This window comes from Procambarus clarkii, chromosome 9 (genome assembly GCF_040958095.1).
Source record: "Procambarus clarkii isolate CNS0578487 chromosome 9, FALCON_Pclarkii_2.0, whole genome shotgun sequence".
In the NCBI taxonomy this organism is placed as follows: Eukaryota; Metazoa; Arthropoda; class Malacostraca; order Decapoda; family Cambaridae; genus Procambarus; species Procambarus clarkii.
Genome location: NC_091158.1, coordinates 51,188,306 through 51,212,562, shown reverse-complemented (window position 1 = coordinate 51,212,562; position 24,257 = coordinate 51,188,306). Strand labels below are relative to the sequence as shown.

The window sequence follows — 24,257 nt, the reverse complement described above, 5'->3', positions numbered from 1 at the left end:
ATTTTGGAGAAGTGATTTTTGATTTACCTCCAACAGTGAAGCATAATGTACGAAGGATTGAGAAAATTCGTGTTAGAATTATTAATCTTACTTTTTCGGTCATATTTAATAATATATATATATATATATATATATATATATATATATATATATATATATATATATATATATATATATATATATATATATATATATATATATTGTGACGATAATCTCCTTCAAGAGATTGAGCCTGCTCTTCCCTCCACAAATACGTCGCAACAAATATATATAACTACTATGGAAGAAATGTCCAACAACGACAACAACACCAGCAAGGTTTGCCAGAGCGCAAAACGTATGCAGCCAAGAACACCTGCTCAGACTCAAACCGCCAAACTACCTGTCTTGCTGCCGGCTCCTCTGATTGGTCGCCGGTCGGGTTGCAACTGCACTCCACCCCCCCATACTACTTGATGTCTGGGGCCGCCACGACCTCAGTCCTCAGAATATTCCATGCTTTCACAAAGTTAACACTTCTCCCTGCTAGACGTAAGCTTTGGCGTACGTGTACTAAGAGAGGTGATAGCTTAAAGCCAATATTCCAGCACCTTTCATTTTTTTGTATATTGCACATCTTGTTATTTTGTCTTAACGTAACTTTTCCTTGTGTCATTTAATTATTCTTATTATTTTGATTGATTGATTTTATTATACGAATTTGTAAGTCCATTTTATTCATGTTTGTTTATTTAACGTAATTAAAATTTCATTGTTAAAATTTACTTGTGTTTTGTGTGTCTTCTCCTTACCTTACCACAGACGAAGTTCCAGATTTTCTATTTTTTTTTAATACTATGTGACGAGGCCATACCCCTAGCTTTGAACAGCCGAACACCAACGCGTTACCGTCACATATTATATGGGGGCCTGTCCTAGGAGCTTCACTCAGTTACTGGTGCCAAGTGGTAATTAATGGTAAGCGTATTTAACTTTGTTAACGTAGCTTTTACTATTTTTCATATTCAATTTCATTTTTTATAAGGTGCGGTGTATTGTGCATTACGAGAGTAACATATGGTGAAGGTGAGACAACTTTGGATTACGTGGTGACTGTAGGCCGCAGTCATACTCTTAATTGATCATCTCTCCCTCCGTGTTATTACTCGTGTTTACCATCTTTGTCCCTTGGATATTTCTCATTTTGACAGATCATCATATTGGTACCCTGGTACTGTGGTCTGCCCCGGGTCAAGAGTACCCAATCTTCTGCAATCTGACTGTAGGAGGACAAAGAGGGCCATAGTTCCTCTAGCTCGAACTTTAGTTGCTGAATTGGGACCTCAGCAGCAGTTCTCGTCACCAGTTGACACCTCGCACCCCTACACGTCAGTCAGAGATGATGATACATACAACGGTAGGGAATTAGCTTACTTTTTCAGAGCACAAAAGTTCGCTAATTCTGTAAGTATCATATTAAATTCAGTAGGAAAAACTTGCTTTATGTCCTATAGAGACTTGGCAAGGTATGCCTACATCCTTGGACTACCAATTTTACTTTTGAGGCAATTTACTGTTTCATTTGTTTTCGAAACTCTGTTTCATTTGTTAGTAGGATTTTCTTGCCCTTATCCTCTTACATGAGTACCGGGTACAAGATTTCCTGTGCCCTTGATTTAATTTAATCATTTAACATCTTTTACTTAACTTTAATTGTTAAAGATCCCACAGGATAGGTACCAGTTGCCACGTTGTCCTGTTTCTGACATTCACTATTGAATATTCGTGTACCTTTATTTGCTAATTTCACCATGTTTCGTCTCCAAGCTTTCCGTGCAGATCCAGCAGGTGCAATAGGGACTTTAAGTCATGCCAAGAAGACTGAATTACAAACTCTTGCACATGAGTATCAACTAACAGTTCCCTACCAAGCCAACAAGAGTGAAATACACAACCTGTTGCTGGATCATTTCCTAGAGCAAGGTAAGATAGACTCTGAAACTCATGAAACTTACTATATTGCAGATAAAACTGATTTGGCAACGATGAAACTCAAACTAGAGCTGGCCAAGATTGAACGTGAGCAGCAAAGGGAAGCCCGCGAACAACAAAGGGAAGCCCTCGAACAACAAGAACGAGCAGCTGCCATACGAAGGGAAGAACAAGAACGAGAAATCACCCTCAGAGAACGTGAAACTACTTTGAGGAGAGAAGAACAAGAACGAGAAATCACCCTCAGGGAACGTGAAACTGCCTTGAGGAAGGAAGAACAAGAACGTGAGGCTGCCTTAAGAAGGGAAGAAATCGCCCTCAAGGAACGTGAGTTTGCAATGCTCCGTGAGCGGGAACGCGTACAGCTTGAAACCAAACAACGCGAGTTGGAGATGCAACGCGAACATGACAAGCAACAAGCGACTCTGGCTCTAGAGTGTCGTCAACGAGAATACACGTTGGAAACTTCACACCTCGCTCAACGCCAGCAAGCTACTGCCAATCTTCCCGTCAGTTTTAATATATCACATGCAAGTAAGTTAATGCCATCCTTTGTAGAAGCAGAAGTTGATGTGTTCTTTACCACCTTTGAAACCCTTGCTAATCAACTCAGTTGGCCTGTCGACCAATGGGCCACACTTCTCAGAGTCCATCTTACAGGTAGAGCTGCAGTCACACTCAGTACTTTGGCGTCTGAGAATGACTACCACACTCTGAAACAAGCAGTGTTGGACGCCTACCTCCTCTCTACTGAAAGTTATAGAAGGAAATTCCGTGACCACCTGAAGGCAAGTACCACTACCTTCCTCGAGTTTGCTAACACGAAACGGAGGTATTTCATGAAATGGCTGGAAGCAGCACATGTCTCTACTTTTGCAGAACTCGTCAACCTGATGCTTGTTGAAGAATTCTTGAGACGTGTGCCGCCTCCTGTCCGCCTCTACTTAGCAGATAAAGAAGAAACCGAGTACCTGAAGTGTGCTAAGTCGGCTGACACTTACAGCCTCATCCACCGGCTGACACCCGAACCATCCTCCAGTAAGAAGTCGAGGTACAGTTACGAGAAAGTGAGCCCCGATCAAGCTGGTTCGCAACTGTACTGCAAGTATTGTAGACTCTATGGACATACCATAGACAAGTGTGGCAAGTCTCAATACAAGGGAACCACTGACCAACAAAAACCCAAACCAACTCCACCTAAGTCCGGTAAGCCTGTGATGAATGTTGGTGTTGATGTTAATGATCTTTCTCTTTTCAGTAACCACCTGTATACTGGAACTGTCTCTGCCAACGGTTCAAATCCGGAGGGACGTTTCAAATTGAAGATCTTGAGGGACACAGCGGCTCTACAATCGATCATCTTGAAGTCGGCTGTGCCCAACATCACCTACACCGGAGAAACTGTCTTCATCACTGACCTCACTGCTACCACTCCATACCCTCTCGCCAGAGTCCACCTGGATTGTCCCTACGTGAACGGGGAAGTCCAAGTCGCCGTCAGGGAAAAGCCTTTTCCCATGCCTGGAGTGCAACTTCTCCTAGGCAACGACTTGGCAGAAGACCTGCAACCGACCAATCTGATCGTCATGGACAAACCCCAGGTGTGTAACTCTGTGCCAATAAACCCTATTCTAGAGTATGTTCCAGCAGAGGTTCAAGAGAGTGATGAAGTTTCTCCTCCGGTTCTCGTGACCACCCGTGCACAAGCCACACGTCCACAGCCAGCTGACTCTACTGCTACCGCTGTCCCTCAAGACCCTCAGAAACTCCCCCCGCATCTGACCAAGTTGGAGTTCCGTAAGTTGCAGAGGGAAGATCTTACTTTAACACCATTGTTTTTCCAGGCTAAGACTCAACCCGACAGTATTCCTGGGTTCTTCCTAGAGAACGACTTGCTCTACCGCAGATATAGACCCAGTAAACTGAAGGAGGAGGACGATTGGGCCAACATCGAACAACTTGTGATTCCTACCAGCCTGCGGCCCACTATTCTACACCTGGCCCACGGAGCACTCTCCCACTACGGCTTCAACAAGACTTACCATGGAATTCGTCAAGACTACTACTGGCCAGGTATGGTAAACAACGTCAAACAGTACGTAAAACAGTGTCATACATGTCAGATGGCAGGCAAACCGAACATCTCCATTCCCAGAGCGCCACTGATTCCCATACAGGTGCCTGCGGAACCTTTCCACAGACTCATAATAGACTGTGTCGGTCCTTTACCTCGGACCAGTTCAGGTAACGCCTACATCCTAACCATCCTGTGTCCTTCCACCAGATTTCCCATAGCAGTTCCAGTGAAGAACATCACGGCTGCTACGGTTATAAAACATCTATTGAAGATCTTCACTCAATACGGATTTCCCAGGGAGATTCAGAGCGACTGTGGTACCAACTTCACCAGTGATCTCTTCAAAAGGACACTGGAGGAGTTCAACATCAAACAGGTATTGTCCAGCCCCTATCATCCTGCTTCACAGGGTTCTCTTGAACGTAGTCATCAAACAATCAAAGCACTCTTGAAAAAGTTTTGTAGTGAAACCTCTAAGGATTGGGATAAGCAGATTGACCTTATAATGTGTATTTACAGAAGTCTCCCCAATGACTCCCTAGGAGTATCTCCTTATGAGATGCTCTACGGCCGTAAGTGCCGTACTCCCCTTAAGGCTTTCAAAGACTCTCTCAGAGATGCCACCTTCAGTGAGCATCAGAATGTGCCCCAGTTTCTTCAAAACCTTCAACACATTCTAGAGAGAGTCCACCGCTTTGCCCATGATAATCTATTGAAAGCCCAGGAGAGAATGAAGACTCATTACGACCAGACCAGCAAAGTAAGAAGATTCAAGCCGGGAGACTTCGTCCTTGCATATTTCCCTATCCCAGGTTCACCTTTACAAAACAGGTTTTCAGGACCCTACCGCGTCAAAGAGTGCAGGAATAACAACAACTACGTAATAGAGACTCCAGATAGGCGGCGGAAGACCCAGCTGTGCCACGTCAACCTCCTGAAGCAATATAATGGTACTCCTCCCACTGTCCTGATTAACTGTTCTACCTTCACAGAACCCTACATCCACAGTGAGACCATCCCAGCTTCTCCTCCCGAAAGCACTGACAAGGAGTCAGCGCTTTTTAATTCCGAAATCCTTAATGATCTTCCCAAATGCTTTCAGGATAATAATCGTGCTCCTTTGCCCTATTCTAATTCCACTCTCACCTCGTCAGATAAGCCCTTCATCCTCCATGTCGACGCCAGTGGTACCGACGTTGGTGGTGTCGCGATGCAGCAACGAGGCGAGGAGAATACACCTGTCAGCGACTACTGCTACAAGGAACTACGGAACAATTGGCAAGGAGCTACTCTTCCTCATCCTGAAGCTTCAGCACTTCACTCCACACCTGAAAAGTGCTCGGTCCACCATCAACACGGACCACACCACCCTACACCTCCTGCAGCACGCCCACTTCTCATCCCAACGTCTTCTACTATGGGCTTGCTAACTGCAGAAATTCAACCTGGAGACACGCTATACCAAGAGTCTGACAATATCTTAGCCCATGATCTCTCCAGAGTTTATGAAGTAGAAGCGACTCCATCTAATACTCCACCACATAACGACGTACTTCTTCCAGAACCGCAGGCTTCGGGGGAGAGTTGTGACGATAATCTCCTTCAAGAGATTGAGCCTGCTCTTCCCTCCACAAATACGTCGCAACAAATATATATAACTACTATGGAAGAAATGTCCAACAACGACAACAACACCAGCAAGGTTTGCCAGAGCGCAAAACGTATGCAGCCAAGAACACCTGCTCAGACTCAAACCGCCAAACTACCTGTCATGCTGCCGGCTCCTCTGATTGGTCGCCGGTCGGGCTGCATCTGCACTCCACCCCCCCATACTACTTGATGTCTGGGGCCGCCACGACCTCAGTCCTCAGAATATTCCGTGCTTTCACAAAGTTAACACTTCTCCCTGCTAGACGTAAGCTTTGGCATACGTGTACTAAGAGAGGTGATAGCTTAAAGCCAATATTCCAGCACCTTTCATTTTTTTGTATATTGCACATCTTGTTATTTTGTCTTAACGTAACTTTTCCTTGTGTCATTTAATTATTCTTATTATTTTGATTGATTGATTTTATTATACGAATTTGTAAGTCCATTTTATTCATGTTTGTTTATTTAACGTAATTAAAATTTCATTGTTAAAATTTACTTGTGTTTTGTGTCTTCTCCTTACCTTACCACAGACGTAGTTCCAGATTTTCTATTTTTTTTTAATACTATGTAACGAGGCCATACCCCTAGCTTTGAACAGCCGAACACCAACGCGTTACCGTCACAATATATATGTCCAACATATATATATATATATATATATATATATATATATATATATATATATATATATATATATATATATATATATATATATATATATATATATATATATATAATATATATTGATAGTAGTCTTTCCTGTAGACATATATTATTAAATATGACCGAAAAAGTAAGATTAATAATTCTAACACTAATTTTCTCAATATTTCTTATATTTCTTTTCACTGTTGATGGTAATTGAAAAATCAATTCTCCAAAATTCATTTTTATTTCTAGTCTGACGCGACACTTGAACGCGTTTCGTAATATCTTATTACATTTTCAAAGACTTTAGTTTGAACTAAACTAAATTAAAGTATGTAAATATGCTGGTTAGTGTGGCCACGTTTGTGGTAGAAAAATAACAGTAATAATAATAAAAGTCCTCCCTCCCCCACACTCACCCTCTCCATCATGGTCCCGGTGTCTTTGGTCAAGATCTCATGTCGTCCAGACCATTATGACCGGTCCTCCCTCCCCCCACACTCACGCTCTCCATCATGGTCCCGGTGTCTTTGGTCAAGATCTCATGTCGTCCAGACCATTATGACCGGTCCTCCCTCCCCCCACACTCACCCTCTCCATCATGGTCCCGGTGTCTTTGGTCAAGATCTCATGTCGTCCAGACCATTATGACCGGTCCTCCTTCCCCCACACTCACGCTCTCCTTCATGTCCAGATCATTATGGCCAGTCCTCCCTCCCCTCACTCACCCTCTCCTTCATGGCACAACTATTAGTTATTAAATTTGCAGTTGTGGTGGTTAATAAGAATCATTACAGAATCTGAACGGAATATATTGTTGTGTTTATTATATAATGTGTTAGAGTTCATCTCCACACTTTACGTCACCAACGAGGCTTAAGAAAGTTGTTCAGTTACACAATCCTCGTTGTGACTTGGAGCTGGCTGACGTCACACATGTCACGTGGAGCTGGCTGACGTCACACATGTCACGTGGAGCTGGCTGACGTCACACATGTCACGTGGAGCTGGCTGACGTCACACATGTCACGTGGAGCTGGCTGACGTCACACATGTCACGTGGAGCTGGCTGACGTCACACATGTCACGTGGAGCTGGCTGACGTCACACATGTCACGTGGAGCTGGCTGACGTCACACATGTCACGTGGAGCTGGCTGACGTCACACATGTCACGTGGAGCTGGCTGACGTCACACATGTCACGTGAGGCTGGCTAACGTCACACATGTCACGTGGAGCTGGCTGACGTCACACATGTCACGTGGAGCTGGCTGACGTCACACATGTCACGTGGAGCTGGCTGACGTCACACATGTCACGTGCAGCTGGCTGACGTCACACATGTCACGTGGAGCTGGCTGACGTCACACATGTCACGTGGAGCTGGCTGACGTCACACATGTCACGTGGAGCTGGCTGACGTCACACATGTCACGTGGTGCTGGCTGACGTCACACATGTCACGTGGAGCTGGCTGACGTCACACATGTCACGTGGTGCTGGCTGACGTCACACATGTCACGTGGTGCTGGCTGACGTCACACATGTCACGTCAGCCCAATAATAATAATATTATAATTCATAGTTTAATAACAGAGGAATTAGCTTCATAATAACTTAATTACAGTAATAATAATTTGTGTTTAGTCTTATAAGCTTAACAGAGGACGGCATAGCTGTATATTATTATAAATATTTATTAGGTAGTTATTTATGTTATAAGTGGGAAATATTTCACACAGACCATCTATATGTCTATCTATTTATCCAACTATCTACTCATTAATCTATCCATTTATAAATCCATCTACTTTTCCATCTGTACATCCATCTATCTATCCAGATATTTGTGAATCTAATTGAGTATCTAACTGTCCAACCCGTTCTCGCAATTGCGTATAGTCAATATTGACTTATTAAATATGTGCATATGTGACATACTAAACATACTAGTTTACCTTGAATAGCTTCATAGAAAACACCGACCTTACCTAACCTTCTTCTTACTTCTTCTAACCTTCTTAACATACTATGTATCTTCTTCTAACCTTCTTAACATACTAAGAAGGTTAGGTAAGGTCGGTGTTTTCTATGAAGCTATTCAAGGTAAACTAGTATGTCACATATGCACATATTTAATAAGTCAATATTGACTGTAAGAAAGTCCGAGAACGGGTTGAACTGTCCATCTATCTATCCAATATTCTATTAAATTATCTATTCATTAATCCATAAATCCAGCTATTCACCTATTGTCAAGCGGTCCATCCATATGTCCATTAATATATCCATCTACGATCCATCTATCTATCCATCTATTTATCAATTCATCCATCCATTCATTTATTAGTACATCTCTCGATATATCTACCTGTACACCTATGTATCCATCCATCTATCCATTCACCTACTATTTTTGTACTCAAATAGCTGTCCTCTATCCACCCATCCATCTATCCTATATATGCACTACTCTATTCATCTATCCATCCAGCTACTCATCTTTCTGTCATTTGTCTATCCATTCATACATCATTCATTTTATCTATCTATTTGTCTTTTGATCACCTTTCCATCTATCTATTTATCCAGCTACCTACTCATCTTTCCATTCATCTATCTATTTATTTAGCCATCTATCCAACCATCTATCTATTCATCCATCTATCCATCCATCAATCTATCATACTTATCTATCTATATATACCTCTATATGTCTCTCTTTCCATATATATATATATATATATATATATATATATATATATATATATATATATATATATATATATATATATATATATATATATATATATATATATATATATATATATATATATATATATATATATATATATATATATATATATATATATATATATGTGTACTCACCTAATTGTACTCACCTAATTGTGCTTGCGGGGGTTGAGCTCTGGCTCTTTGGTCCCGCCTCTCAACCGTCAATCAACTGGTGTACAGATTCCTGAGCCTATTGGGCTCTATCATATCTACATTTGAAACTGTGAATGGAGTCAGCCTCCACCACATCACTTCCTAATGCATTCCATTTGCTAACTACTCTGACACTGAAAAAGTTCTTTCTAACGTCTCTGTGGCTCATTTGGGTACTCAGCTTCCACCTGTGTCCCCTTGTTCGCGTCCCACCAGTGTTGAAAAGTTCGTCCTTGTTTACCCGGTCGATTCCCCTGAGGATTTTGTAGGTTGTGATCATGTCCCCCCTTACTCTTCTGTCTTCCAGTGTCGTGAGGTGCATTTCCCGCAGCCTTTCCTCATAACTCATGCCTCTTAGTTCTGGGACTAGTCTAGTAGCATACCTTTGGACTTTTTCCAGCTTCGTCTTGTGCTTGACAAGGTACGGGCTCCATGCTGGGGCCGCATACTCCAGGATTGGTCTTACATATGTGGTGTACAAGATTCTGAATGATTCCTTACACAGGTTCCTGAACGCCGTTCTGATGTTAGCCAGCCTCGCATATGCCGCAGACGTTATTCTCTTTATGTGGGCTTCAGGAGACAGGTTTGGTGTGATATCAACTCCTAGATCTTTCTCTCTGTCTGTTTCATTAAGTACTTCATCTCCTATTCTGTATCCTGTGCCTGGCCTCCTTGTGTGTGTGTGTGTGTATATCACGAAAATAAACACGTGATTACACGTAAACACGTGGACTCACAACTCGAAGAGCTCTTAGATACATTGAAGAAAAAATTGACTTTTTTACATTGTATTTATGCCCTGAAAAATAATAAAACCTCTCTCATTGCTCTCAAACCTGTACATGGAATTCTTCGAAAAGAAATTTGTTTCAAAAATAACTCCTGGAATCATTCCTTGGTTTAGATATGTTGATGATATCTTGTGTATTTGGCCTTCAGATGTAAACACAGACGAATTTGTAGCCAAACTTAATGACCAAGTCACCTCCATAAAATTTACTATGGAGACTGAAATTGATAAATGTTTGCCATTCTTAGATGTGCTTATTCATAGGGAAAACTCTTCATTAAAGTTTAGTATTTACAGAAAACCTACGAACAATTTATCCTATGTTCATTATTTTTCAGGGCATAAACACAATGTAAAAAAGTCAATTTTTTCTTCAATGTATCTAAGAGCTCTTCGAGTTGTGAGTCCAGAATTCTTAGACGAAGAATTTAAGAATATTGATTCGATTGGTCTTAAGCTTTGTTACCCACTGAATTTTTTGGAAGTTTGTCGTAACAAAGCTCGTCGTACATATTATAATAATGTATGCAGAGAAAGGATTCGCCCAAAGAATGTGTTATGTTTACCATATTTCTCTGGGTTTGAGAATATTGTCAAGGCCTTGAAACTTTTTAATATAGATGTATTGTTTAGCTACGAAAACACTGTTGGTAAGCTATTAGTAAGGAACAGCCCTCGTAGTGATAATTGCGTCATTTATAAAATACCTTGTAAGGAATGTAATAAGTTCTATGTCGGGCAAACATCTAAAGATTTAAAATGTAGAATATCGCAACATAAATACTCTGTAAGACATGGCCAATTGTCTAATGCTTTGTTTGTGCATTTGTCAGAAAAAGCTCACCAAATTGATTGGGAGAGTGCTTCTTCTATAACAAATTGTAAAAGCACCTATAACAGAAACATAATTGAATCTGCTTTGATACAGATCACCAAAGAAAGTAATTTGAATATTAGCAGTGGTCTATATAATTTAGATCCATTTCTAATAGATCAGCTAAAGGGCGATTTAAGTAGGATCATTGAAAAACATTTGTCTCACTAATTTATTGTATATATTTACCTCTTTATGTTATAATTACCTATGTATTATGCTTGTATGTCTGCTGTATCAGATGGGCCATTGGGCTACATCGGATGGGCCAATTGGGTGCATCTGATGGGCCAATGGGCCGTCTGCGTTGTCCAAGTATTGTACCTCACCTTACTTCACCACTCTCTCCTGCCTATTTATACCCATCACTCGATCTGTAAAATGACCTTCTGAAGATGTATTTAATATACGAAAGTACTTAAGGAAATTTCCTGTTTCATTTTTCCTCCGTGGTCTGACATTGTCAGACCAGACCATTATATATATATATATATATATATATATATATATATATATATATATATATATATATATATATATATATATATATATATATATATATATATATATATATATATATATATATATATATATGTGTGTGTGTATACTGGTAGCAGGTTTTCTTTCAAACATGTTTCATTGAATATGACCGGATATTCTGTATTTATTATTTTCTGGTTTAGGGCTTCTATCCCTCTAACTATTTTCTTAGCATCAGGGCTTAATTGAAATAGGAGTTCTCCAAAACTCATTTTCGTACTTTTAAGGTGAAGAAAAGAAGTGATTTACTATAGAGTGTATTACACTTATTTGTATAATTTGCACGACGTTTCGAACCTCCATGGTTCATTCTCAAGTGAACAGATCTTACAATACTAGTTGATTTTATACCCGCATTAGGTCAGGTGATAATACAATGAAGGTGAAAACACGGGGGGATACATAAGGGATAAACATAGGGGCTGCAGAAGGCTTATTGGCCCAAACGAGGCATCTCCTATCTAAACACAAAGATTAATCCAGTGTAATTGGCCTGTTATGTTGGACATTGTCTTCTGTGTTGGCATCGATATGTTCTTGTCTTGTCCTTACTCTCATGGTGGGTAGAGTAAATAGTTCCGTGATTTGGGTGTTCATGGTAGGTCGCTCTGTTCTTATGTGAATTGCCTCAAGAATTTGTAATCTTCTTGAATCTTGGGTTTTGTCTATTATGCAAGTATTCTTGTTCAACATTTCTCTTGTTAGAGTAATGTCATGGGCTTGTCTCATGTGATTCCTAGGGGCACCAGATTGAAGATGGCATGTCAAACGCCTCGTCAGCTTGGTCGACGTCATACCTATGTACTTACATTGAAGGTTACATCCTTCGTGGGGGCAAGTGTACATGTATACAACGCTTGACTGCTGTAGAGGGTTCTCCGTCGGCTTCGGGCTGTTTTTGATAAGGAGTTCGGAAGTCTTCTTGGTTTTGTAGAATATTATCAGGTTTATGTTTTGGTTAGGAGTAGTGCTTTTTACTCCTTTACGGATTATTTCTTTCATTATTCTTTCCTCTTTTATATGTTCACTGTGCATGGTTGATTTGTAATATAATTTTATTGGGGGTGTTGTGGTTTCTGTTCTAGGTTCTGAATTATACCAACGGTCCAAGTGTCTTCTTATAGCAGCGTTTATTTCCGCGTTGCTATATCCGTTGTTCACCAATACCTGAGTTACTCTTTCAAACTCTCTACTCACGTTGCTCCATTCAGAGCAGTGGGTAAGCGCTCGACGAATATAAGCATTGAGAACACTGGCTTTGTATCTTTGGGGGCACTCACTTCTACCGTTCAGGCATAATCCTATGTTGGTGGGCTTGGTATATACGTTGGTGCTTAAAGAGGTTCCTGTTTTTGTTATTAGTACATCCAAGAATGGCAGACTGTTATTTTCACTATTTTCATGTGTAAATCGGAGTACTGACTCTCTCTCTCTAGGTGTCTTTTTAGGTCAATTAGTTCATCTGAGTCTTTTACTATTACGAATATGTCATCTACATAACGGCAGTATACAGTTGGTTTTTGTCTGCTACTGAAGACCCTATCTTCGATGGTTCCCATATAAAAATTAGCAAATAAAACTCCTAAGGGGGAGCCCATTGCTACTCCGTCTATTTGTAAATACATGTCTCCTTGTGGACTGATGAAAGGGGCTTCCTTTGTACATGCTTCGAGAAGACTTTTCAAGTGTGGCTCAGGTATGTCTAATTTGGGGGTGCTCTCGTCTCTGTATACTCTGTCCAGTATCATTCCTATGGTTGTGTCGACTGGGACGTTGGTAAATAGGGATTCAACGTCCAGGGAAGCGATGATTCCATCGGGCTGGGTAGATTTGATCAATTCTAGGAAATCTGCTGATGATTGTAGACTAAACTTACTTGGAGTGTATGGAGTTAGGAGTTCATTGAGTTTCTTTGCCAGGTGATAAGTTGGGGTTGGTATTTGGCTGATTATAAGGCGTAGTGGGTTACCTGGTTTATGCGTCTTAACATTGCCGTAGGCATATCCTAAGCCATAGTCGCCTTGAAGTTTATTGAAATGCACACTACCTTTCTTTGCGTTGATTGCTGTAATTGTTTTGTTTACTTTCCGCTTAACGTCTTCTACGGGGTTCCTCGTGATTCGTTGAAATTTGGAGTCGTCACTTAGGATGTCGCTAATTTTGTTCATGTATTCATTGGGTAGGAATCAATACATATGCTGCTGTTTTGTCAGCTTTTCTTATTGTTACGTCTTTCAGATTTTTTAGTTGTTTCGCTGCTTCTTTGAGTCGTGGGGTTAAGATTGTAGATGAAGATGTAGATGTAGATTGTATGCTATATCCGTAAGGTATGACGTCGACCAAGCTGACGAGGCGTTTGACATGCCATCTTCAATCTGGTGCCCCTAGGAATCACATGAGACAAGCCCATGACATTACTCTAACAAGAGAAATGTTGAACAAGAATACTTGCATAATAGACAAAACCCAAGATTCAAGAAGATTACAAATTCTTGAGGCAATTAACATAAGAATAGAGCGACCTACCATGAACACCCAAATCACGGAACTATTTACTCTACCCACCATGAGAGTAAGGACAAGACAAGAACATATCGATGCCAACACAGAAGACAATGTCCAACATAACAGGCCAATTACACTGGATTAATCTTTGTGTTTAGATAGGAGATGCCTCGTTTGGGCCAATAAGCCTTCTGCAGCCCCTATGTTTATCCCTTATGTATCCCCCCGTGTCTTCACCTTCATTGTATTATCACCTGACCTAATGCGGGTATAAAATCAACTAGTATTGTAAGATCTGTTCACTTGAGAATGAACCATGGAGGTTCGAAACGTCGTGCAAATTATACAAATAAGTGTAATACACTCTATAGTAAATCACTTCTTTTCTTCACCTTAAAAGTACGAAAATGAGTTTTGGAGAACTCCTATTTCAATTAAGCCCTGATGCTAAGAAAATAGTTAGAGGGATAGAAGCCCTAAACCAGAAAATAATAAATACAGAATATGCGGTCATATTCAATGAAATATATATATATATATATATATATATATATATATATATATATATATATATATATATATATATATATATATATATATATATATATATATATATATATATATGCACACATCTATCTGCTCTATGCATATCTCTTTGTATGTCTTTCTGTCTCTTCCTCTCACTTTCTGTCTATCAGCCTCTATTTCTTCCCTCTGTCTGTCGCTCCATCTCTGACTCTTACTGACTGCGAGTCTCTGTCTTTGTATTTCTCGGTCACTGTCTGTCTCTCTTTCTCCTATAAAAAATATAATTGTCTAATGTGTGGGTGATCTCCTGTGAGAAAAGCTTAGGAGGGGTGTGAAATACCAAACAAATAATAGTTACCCCTTACTCTGATAAAGGGCTGAGGCTTGAGAAACTTTTAAAGCTGTAAAAGTATCGTCTGTTTTATGTGAGTACAGCCAAATTATTGACAGCAGGGCATTTTATGTTCATTTTCCAGAGATCATTGTAAAATGATGTATATTACTGTAAAAAAAAAATTGTTCTGAACGTTTGTTTTAAAATTATATAGCTGTGCAGATGGCGTGCACTGCCAAAACTCTTCGTAGGGGTCTGAATGTGACCCTCATATGTTGTTACCTCTTCAATACTAGCGACCCCAACCATCCAAGGCTCATTCTGTACACGAGACCATTTCCTCTGCCAATTTTGGATGAGGCTAGATCCAACCGTGTGGCCTCCAACGTAGAACAGACAAACAACCAGACACAGTGATATTCTCTCCTACAATTTGGATTATGTAGCATAATACATGTAATGTGTTGCGTTACAATAAAATTCTTATTTTGAGTTTATATTATAAAAGAAATATAAAAAAATAATGAACATTTATTGTTTCTTAGGCTGGGGAATTTTGACAGCCTTTGTACTGTATATTGTACTGGAGAGGCACCCCAGCGTTGCCAGGGTCTGTCTGTCTGTCTCCGATCTGTACATATATCTGTCCATCCACATATCTCTCTCTTTATCTCTCCATCCACACATCTCAATTTATTTATCCATGAATCTACATTTCAATCCATCCATCTATTCATCAATCTATTCCCCCAGCAATTAATGCAACCATCTAAGTATCTATTTATTCATCTATCCTTCCATCTACTTATCTAGCAATCCATATATCCATCTATCTTTCTGTCCACCTGTAAATCAATCTATTTGTCCATACATCTACTCTTCTGTCTATTTATCTATTCTTATATCTATCCGCCTTTCCCTATATCCACCAATCTATCCATCTACCTATCGATCTATCAATCCATATATATCCATTGTTATGGAGCCCCCTCCTATTTCTCCCCAATGCCAGTGTTAAGAATGATATCAGCTTACCCTGCTGATACCCTGAGCTGCCTTTTGGGAGTCTTCTGGGGAGTGTTTTGGTATATGAGGCAACCGGGTTGGTCACCTAATTAGGGAGAAATTTGTATTTATATGTTTGTAGGGAAGGTGGGGGTCATGCCCCTGGTAATACAAAATGGCGACCCCTGCCTACAAATCCGCTATTTTGCGGGTGACGCCATCCGGCTGGGGATTGGCTGGCCTAGGTCAAGTGACGCGGCTGACTAATCAGTGTCCGCCGTGACATCACTGACGTGACCTGGCTCGCCAGCTGGCGAATGGCGTCGTGCAGAGCTGATCTGAATGTGGACGTGCGTTGAAGAGCGCTGAGGTTGGAAGCTCTGGGAGCCTCGCTCAGTGGATTATAAGCAGCCATCGCAGTCTACCATTATCCCTGAAGACTCTGTATTCCTTGGGGAGCACGAAGAAGCCAAGTTTAGTGGGCAAAGAAGAACCAAGGATATCGAACTTGAGGATATCGGTCGGCGACGACTCGGGAACGCCTGCCTCGCACCCGCGAGTCTGGCTTGGTGCGACGAGAAGTGCTGCAGTGACTGGGTTACATCTTCTGAGACGTTGGAGGGAAGACACCGTTTCCAGTTCCAGGAGAAAATGTCTTGTTGAAGGAACTTGTGTATACAGCGACTGGCTCAGTGACTACTGGTTGGACCAGTATTGGTATACCTGAACTCTAGGGAGTGGCACGGATACGACGCAATTACTTCACGACACCTGAGGCCTTGCAACACGCTACTGGATCGCCGAGGAGCGACCCGGGACCTTTAGGAACATCACACCATTGCAATACAGGCGTCGTGGACAGAAGTGATTAAGGTAGATCATATTTCTCTTCCATTACACCTTGCTGATTTGGCTAGTTAGGCCAGAAATATATATAGATGACATTAGCATATATATTATTATGTTAGTATTAGGATAGGCTGTAGGGCAGCCAGCACTCTACAGTTTGGAGACGACAGTGTGTGGACGACGTGACAGTTGGTGAGGCGGCAGACGACATTGAAGAAGTGCCCCCCCCCCTCCCTTCTTGAGAGGGGTGTGAGTCCCCCATTTAAATCTGCCCAGCTGATGGAGTTGTCAGAGCTCGTGAGAGGAGAGCTGCCGACGATCTCCAGAGCATTTATTTATATGTCTATTCATGTACCATTTCTATATGGGTGTTCATGTAGCTTTTCGTTAGTATATGTCATATAATTTTACTGACGTGTTTGAGTTCGCCTCCATATATCTCTACGAGCATACACGAGTGGTATTATAGTCCCCACAGATGAACAGTAAGATTTTATATGAAAATATTCTAGTGGCTGGAAAAGTGAGAGCAACACAGATATTTATGGAACGTACCCTAGGCTGGCAATCCTGATTTAACACTGTGAGAGTAGCAACACTTATGCTGTCAAGCAACAGAGTTCAACCACTAAACTCCACTGCTGGGGTGCAGAGATATAAACCCAGCTGGCGACCTTGTGATAGTGGAGAAATGCAGGTGTGAAAGAGAAACCTGCGACCCTTTTGTTACAGCGGGCAAGACTCAGAGGAAGTGCTGGTGAAGGTAAGTCTGAGTCTTCCTTCACTCCTCCATGGAACAAGGCTGGAATTGCTGGTAGCAGTTCCCCCGTGGTTGACTGAAGGGCTTCCAGGGCGATCAGTAGCACCCAGGTGGTGGAGCATAGACCTGCGGTGGTGGGCTTGACGTGGTCCTCATCTTTGAGACCAACAGACTCTGGCGAGTCGCGTGAGTCAGACCGGGCTGACCTTTACCCTGAGCCACTAGCAGCACCCTTGGCCACAGCCCACCCCCTGTGTTGCACCATCCATCTATTTATCCATCCATTCTTCTGCCCTCTACTCTGTCCATCTATTTATATACATCTATCCATCTTTCTATCCATCCATCTGTGCAGCCATATGTCCAGTCATCTATCCATCCATATGTGCAGCCAGCTATCCATCTAGCTTTCTATCCAATAATCTCTTCATCTCGCTCTCTGTCCATTATTCTCTTCATCTCGCTTTCTATCCATTTAACCCTTACTCTATCCATCTATCTAATCGTCTGTCCATCTAGCTTTATTTGCTGCTATCTATCCATGCACCTAATCATCTTTTTATACATTAATCCATCCAACTATCTTTTCATCTATCTAGCCATCTATCTATTTGTCTATCCATCATTCTACCTATTCATCCATTTATCCATGTATGTACTTATCTGTCTATTCGTGATTCCAGCCATCTATCCGTCCATTTATCGATTGTCTGCCACTGTCTCTATATGTCTTTGTCTCTTGCTCTCTGTGTCTATCTGCCTATCTGTCTGTCTCTCTCTCTGATGAAAAATATATTTGTCTATGTGTTGGGTGTCAACAGTGAGAGGATGTTATGACCCTGGGTCCAGTACTGCACTGTGGCAGATGGATCAGTGTCGTATGGCATTTGTTTACATACAGATGATGTAGGGACTCTTCACTTATGTATGTATTTTAGTGTGATTGGTCCTGAACGTGTAGGATTATACGTTGGATTAGTGTTTTTTAAATTATAAATTTTAGATAGGTTTGGTTTATTTGGAAGGAATGTTAATTGTATGGTAAGTTTATACACAAGATTGTTCCTCAAATTGCAAATAGTGGGTGATTGCGTCCATGCCAGACTTAAGAGAATTTTGATGCTCCTAGCATTGTAGTTACACTGTGAGAGTGCTTAGTTTATCGTATTGTTAAGCTAGGATGCTATATTTATACTTAGAATTGCATGGTGGCAATTAAATATTGTATTAGAGAATAAGTAAATGGTTACTGTATGATCAGCTGACCAAGTCAGGCTACTGGCTGCGTGGAAATGTGGGCTCCTTTACAGCAACCTTGGGGGCGGGTTAGACGTCTTGGCTTGGCGTCCCCTCCTACTATCTTACTCTACCTCTTAAGTTTGTAACTAAGATAAGTATCATTACCACATGCCACCCTTCTGTTCTAAGTGTATTCTTGTCTGTTTATCCTGGTCATATCCTGGAGTTCCATGTAATTAGATGCAGGTACTTACCAGTGAAACACGTGTCTGCTGTAATTATAGTCATTTAGGTTAAGTTAAATTGTCCCTTAGGGACTCGTAGTCTTTACACTAGTTTGCTGTACGGGAATCTTGTCTCCTGCCAATGAGGAGTCAGGGAGGGAACGTAAGCTCGAGGTGATAAAAGTATTTAAGTTGTACTTGGGTGTTTGAGGGTTATAATAAATTAACCTAGTAACCGGAGTTTGGGGCCCGGGCATATCCTAACCCCGTTTGGGTGGTACTCCAGTACCATGTTGAGACCCTAGCAGGCTCCCCTAACTTTAACAGTGGATCTCAGTGGTATGAAATATTAAAAACAGAGCAGTTACCCCGTACTCTGATAAGGAAACATGGCTTAAGAAACCTTTGACGATGCAGAAAAATTTGTTATTTTAAATGAGTACGGGCAAATTATTGACAATTTCTATTAATGTTCCCAAAATCAGTGAATAATGTTGCAAGTTACTAATATTGTATTAGTTGGTTTTGAAAATATTTAGTTGTGCAGCTGTCGGACAGTGCCAAAACATTCGTGGGGATCTGAATGTGTTGATGGCAAGCTGTTCCTGTTTAATCCTCGCCACCCTGACCACTCCTGTGTTCATCCCGTTCCCCAGACCATTCTCTCTGACAATTTGGGTGAGACTAGCTCCTACTATGTAGCCTCCACCTTGGAACAGACCAACACACATTTTCTCTTATAGTTTGTACTAGAGGGGTCACCTCACATTGCCTCAGTCTGTCTGCCTCTCACCTGTCTATCTACCCACCTATCTCTATTTATCTATTCATTTATCTATTAATCGATCCATTAATCCATCTTAATTAATATCTATCCACCGTCTGTCATCTATCCTTCCATCTAACCATCTACTCATCTATCAATCCATCCATCTATCAATACACCTAACTGTTAATATTCATCTATGTGTAATGGTATATGCACACCATAGCCCCTTCCCCCTTTCCCCTTCCCCTTTGCCCTTCCCCCTTCCCCCTTTCTCTTCTCCTTCCTCTTCCCCTTCCCTTCTCTCGCTTGCCTACCCTCCCTTGGGTCATTTCTGTCTTTTGTCACGGGGGTCATAAACAGCTTGAAGCCACTTGCTCCCCTCTCTCTCCTGTCCTCCGGGCCAGTGACGAATTTGGGTATATTACCCCAGGGCTAATAAACTTGTGATCTCAAGTTACACGTGGGTGCCCAGCCAGGAAAGTCGTTGGTGTCTTCCCAGTTTTTGGAGTTTTATGTCAAGAGGAATTGACCCTTATGGTCAAGCCTGATCCGGATTGGTTAAAGACATGTAGGCCTGGGGAGGCGGGGCCTCACAGGGTAGTGCCTGCCCATGCCATTGGCCCGGTTTCTAGAGCACCTCATTCACTGGTGAGCGTTTTCAATAAAGAAAAGTTTAGTGTGTCTGGGGACCTCGGCTGAGGTACATACAGGTCAACTGACCTGTGGGCAGCCAATCAACATCCTTTGGCAAGTTGCAGTATTGAAGGTATAGTGCTCTTGAGTTCATGTCCATAGTAAATATCCATTGTGCCTCTAAGGGAATAGAATAGGGGATATGTTCAAATTGTCTTAATTTACATGGTTCATAAAATAAATTGTATAACTTGTTCAGTGGTATTCACTTAACTCCCCTTTGATATATTTTTGCTACTTGTCGTTCTTATGTGTTGAATTGGAAACCCCCCATGTTCTCCTACAGTTAATAGATACTAAAGTTGCCCTTGGATTTTAAATACGTAACATAAATTAAACGAACTAATTTTCCCAAAAATTTAATACTGAAATTCGTAATACCCTTTGAGTTCCCTGATTGTTGGAAATTTCCAACACTAATACCATACTGTTGTATTATTATTAACTATTACTAAAATATACTAATTACTGTAGTAACTAAAATTAACTAACAGTAGTGTTCACATGAACTAATAATTGCATCTGTACAATAATGCTGGAATTCTTACGTAATGCCAGATTCTACCAAGTTAAACACATTTATATCCAGTGTGTTAGAGAACTGAATGTGATTCTCTAAAATCATCAGTATTCCGTGTGATAATTATTTACAGATAACATAACTTCCAAATAATGACAAATCGAGAGTTTTTAGTTACAATTGTTATCAAGTAATAAAATTTACCGTCACGCGTGAATGCCGTGGAGAAAACTAAAATCATCTCCATTTCTTGTTTACCACCGTAGGACGAGAAAGTAATAATATTTAGCTCCCTAGAATTACACCCCAGTCTTTATCAAAGCATTTTAGCCACAACTGCGCGAAATAATATTATTCGTGATAAATAATTTTTGTGGCGAATGCGGGACGCGGAGAGGAGAGGGAGACGCCATTGTGTGGTGGACTACAGCTCAAGGAGGAGAAGTCGCCAGTGTGCGGCGTGAAGACTTGTTGTGGAATTGAGCAACTAGTTTTGGTGGCAGAGTCTAGGACACGTTACGGTGAAGTTGTCAGCAAGATTTAACCTAATACTCATCAGAGAACTAGTTAATTTGTTCTACGTGATCCGTCGTGACCAGCCAAATAAGCGCGTCGACATCCAAGCCAAGCTAGCCACCACGTGTTCGCCATTGTGACACTAGAGCTTGGGATGCGGTTTCGGCAAGCCTCAACTTATTCAGTACCCGTTTAGCTAAGTATATATGACTCCCTTTTGATGCATCATTAGAGATTGTATATGGCAGGGTAGCTTGTCGTTACATCGAGCAACTTAAACAAAACCCATGTTAGTATTCTAAATTAATTTTACTTCCATTTCCTTGAATATAGATATTTAGTAGCCTAGTACATTGCTACGTAATATCCCTTAAATTACAGCTCGCGTGTGAGGAATCCATGAGCTGTTACTTTACCCGTGTTATTCATCTCCCAGTGTTCTACGAGGAATTCCGGAGATCCCGAGGATGATTCGTAACTGATGTCTTTGAAAACGTCTTCAAGCTAAGACCTTTCATATTTCTTTAATTATTCAAATTATCAGTATTTTAGTTATCATTTATGGAATGCTGTACACTGGAGATAATACGTGTTTATTATAATGATTAATTTCTGATGTTAATATTCTATATCTTTATTGGTGATAAATTTTCTATTGATTCTTTAATTGGTCATAAGATTAGGTTATTACACAATGAACTGGTGCACGAACCACACTAGTTCCTAGACATATATGAAGTTCTAGCAATAACCCCCCAATGTAGGTGTTTGAGGCTTTGATTCAAGTAAATTATTTATACAGCCCATTAATTACTCAAGTGATTATATTTCCTAATATTTATCCATAGTCACTGGTTCTTCTAGGAATTTCTAATCGTCACTTTTTATTAGTTTCCCTCTTTACTATAAAAGCGGGTGGTCCTTCGAAATTGATTTCATTACTTTAATAATTAAATAAATAGTCAAGCCACAAATGTCCCACATTATGGTCCTTATCGAACCGGATAAACATAAAATATAAATATACATACTAATTAGTAATAACTAATCACCGTGTGAAGTAATCTAGACTAACCATTTTAATTAATTGTGTCTACCAACAGCGTAACACATAGGTTAGCCTAAGTCACACAGTCATTGCTACTTACACCTCATGTATAAGGTAGCACTCGTGGGACACAATTACCCACAACACTTAGACCTATACCTCATACTGAAGTAAGAATCTTTAGGTCACCAGGAGCAACAGCTCATAACTTTTATAACAATTCCACACTAACACCTGCGTTAGAGTGGCCACACCATCTAACCATTATTTACTTAGGTGGTAATGACATCCATCCTACTCGTCATCCAGCTGAGGTGATCAAGCACCTTAAAGCCATAATTTCTTCATTTAAGCTCATCAATAATTCGGTAGTATTCACGTTAGTGGAACCTCGCCAACCAAGTCAAGATAATCTTTGGGGAGTAACACCAGAATACTACCAGAGAGCTGCTAAATACATAAATTTCAGGCTGAAAAAACTTGTGAGATTGGATGCCACTTATATCCAATTTACAGCCAGACCTTATAGACAAAACCTGGCAAGAGATGGTGTACACCTGTCAGGTGAGTCTAGGTCACATGTGGTTGACAAATTGATCAACACAATCAACTATCACAAACGGCTGTGGCTAGCAAGCCAAACTTAACTGTACATAATTGTTTTCACTTGTGTGTGCAAGTGCACACTTATAAACTATAAAATCCAAAACACCCAAAAATTCAGCACAACTATATTCACATTACTGCACCACAATAATCTTTACCAATCTTATTAGGTAGAATTTAGGCTGTGATTGTGCTGAATTAGGCACAAACCCAGACTAAATAAATTTGTAGTTTCTTAGGTAGGAATTATCACGACTAGACTTAAGCTAGTCAGTAGTGCATGTATTATACCATTTGTGCTGACGCTATTAAGGGTGGGATTAAACTTTGTGATAACTCTGATTAGAGTATATCCATATTATTTCATTTTGTACTCATTATTTTGTGTGTACCTATTTTGAGTATTGCTGAATGGTCACCATTACATCTAATGGTGATATAGAAGAGCTAACCGGACGAAAGTTAATGGTGAAGTTCGAGCACTGCTCAAAATAGTTAGCTATTTCTTGTTAGGTAGGTAAAATTATAGTCTATTCAAGTATATTAGGCTATTCTAATTGATATTGATCTCCACTGAATGAGTCAATATCCCAGTTATCTCAGTAACAAATATTTACTGACAAACCAGCCTTTACCCAACAAAATGGAAACGGCTACCAAAATGAAAAGGACCCTTATCGGTCTGAAAGGTCATTTGACCCGACAGATTAATAAATGCCAAAATCTGTCACAACAGTCACCTGTTGACTACTTTGAATTAGAAGATTTACTACAAGTTGTTGAAAGCAAATTTGCCCATATTAAGCAACACATGAGTCTGTATTTGACAGAACTTCACTCAACTTCTGTAGAAAGTAGTGAACTTGAGGATGTTATAGATGACTTAGCTCAGTATGAAGAAGATATACGAGTTAAGCTTCTACCCTTTAAGAAGCAAATTGCTAAAAACAAGTTGACAGTAGCTTCTGCTGCACGTACAGATCCTGATGTCAAATTACCTCAAATCAATATACCCACATTCTCTGGTAACGAGAATGAAAGTTGGGATGATTTCTGGAGTAAATTCGTAGATGCAGTAGACTCTAAAGTTAACATTCCTCAAACCACCAAATTCACTTATTTACAAGGCTTGTTACGAAATGAAGCCTTGAAAGT

At 40.5% G+C, this 24,257-nt stretch overlaps 1 protein-coding gene across 1 annotated transcript in view; it reads left to right on the top strand.

Annotated features, from left to right (window-relative positions):
- The first annotated feature begins 23,763 nt into the window (after positions 1-23,763).
- The window catches only part of LOC138362931 (uncharacterized), a 166,198-nt gene continuing 165,704 nt past the window's right edge, over positions 23,764-24,257 (top strand). Inside the window, exon 1 of the mRNA XM_069321512.1 lies at positions 23,764-24,127. Within this exon, the coding sequence (XP_069177613.1) occupies positions 23,764-24,127 (364 nt within the window). The remainder of the gene's footprint in view (positions 24,128-24,257) is intronic.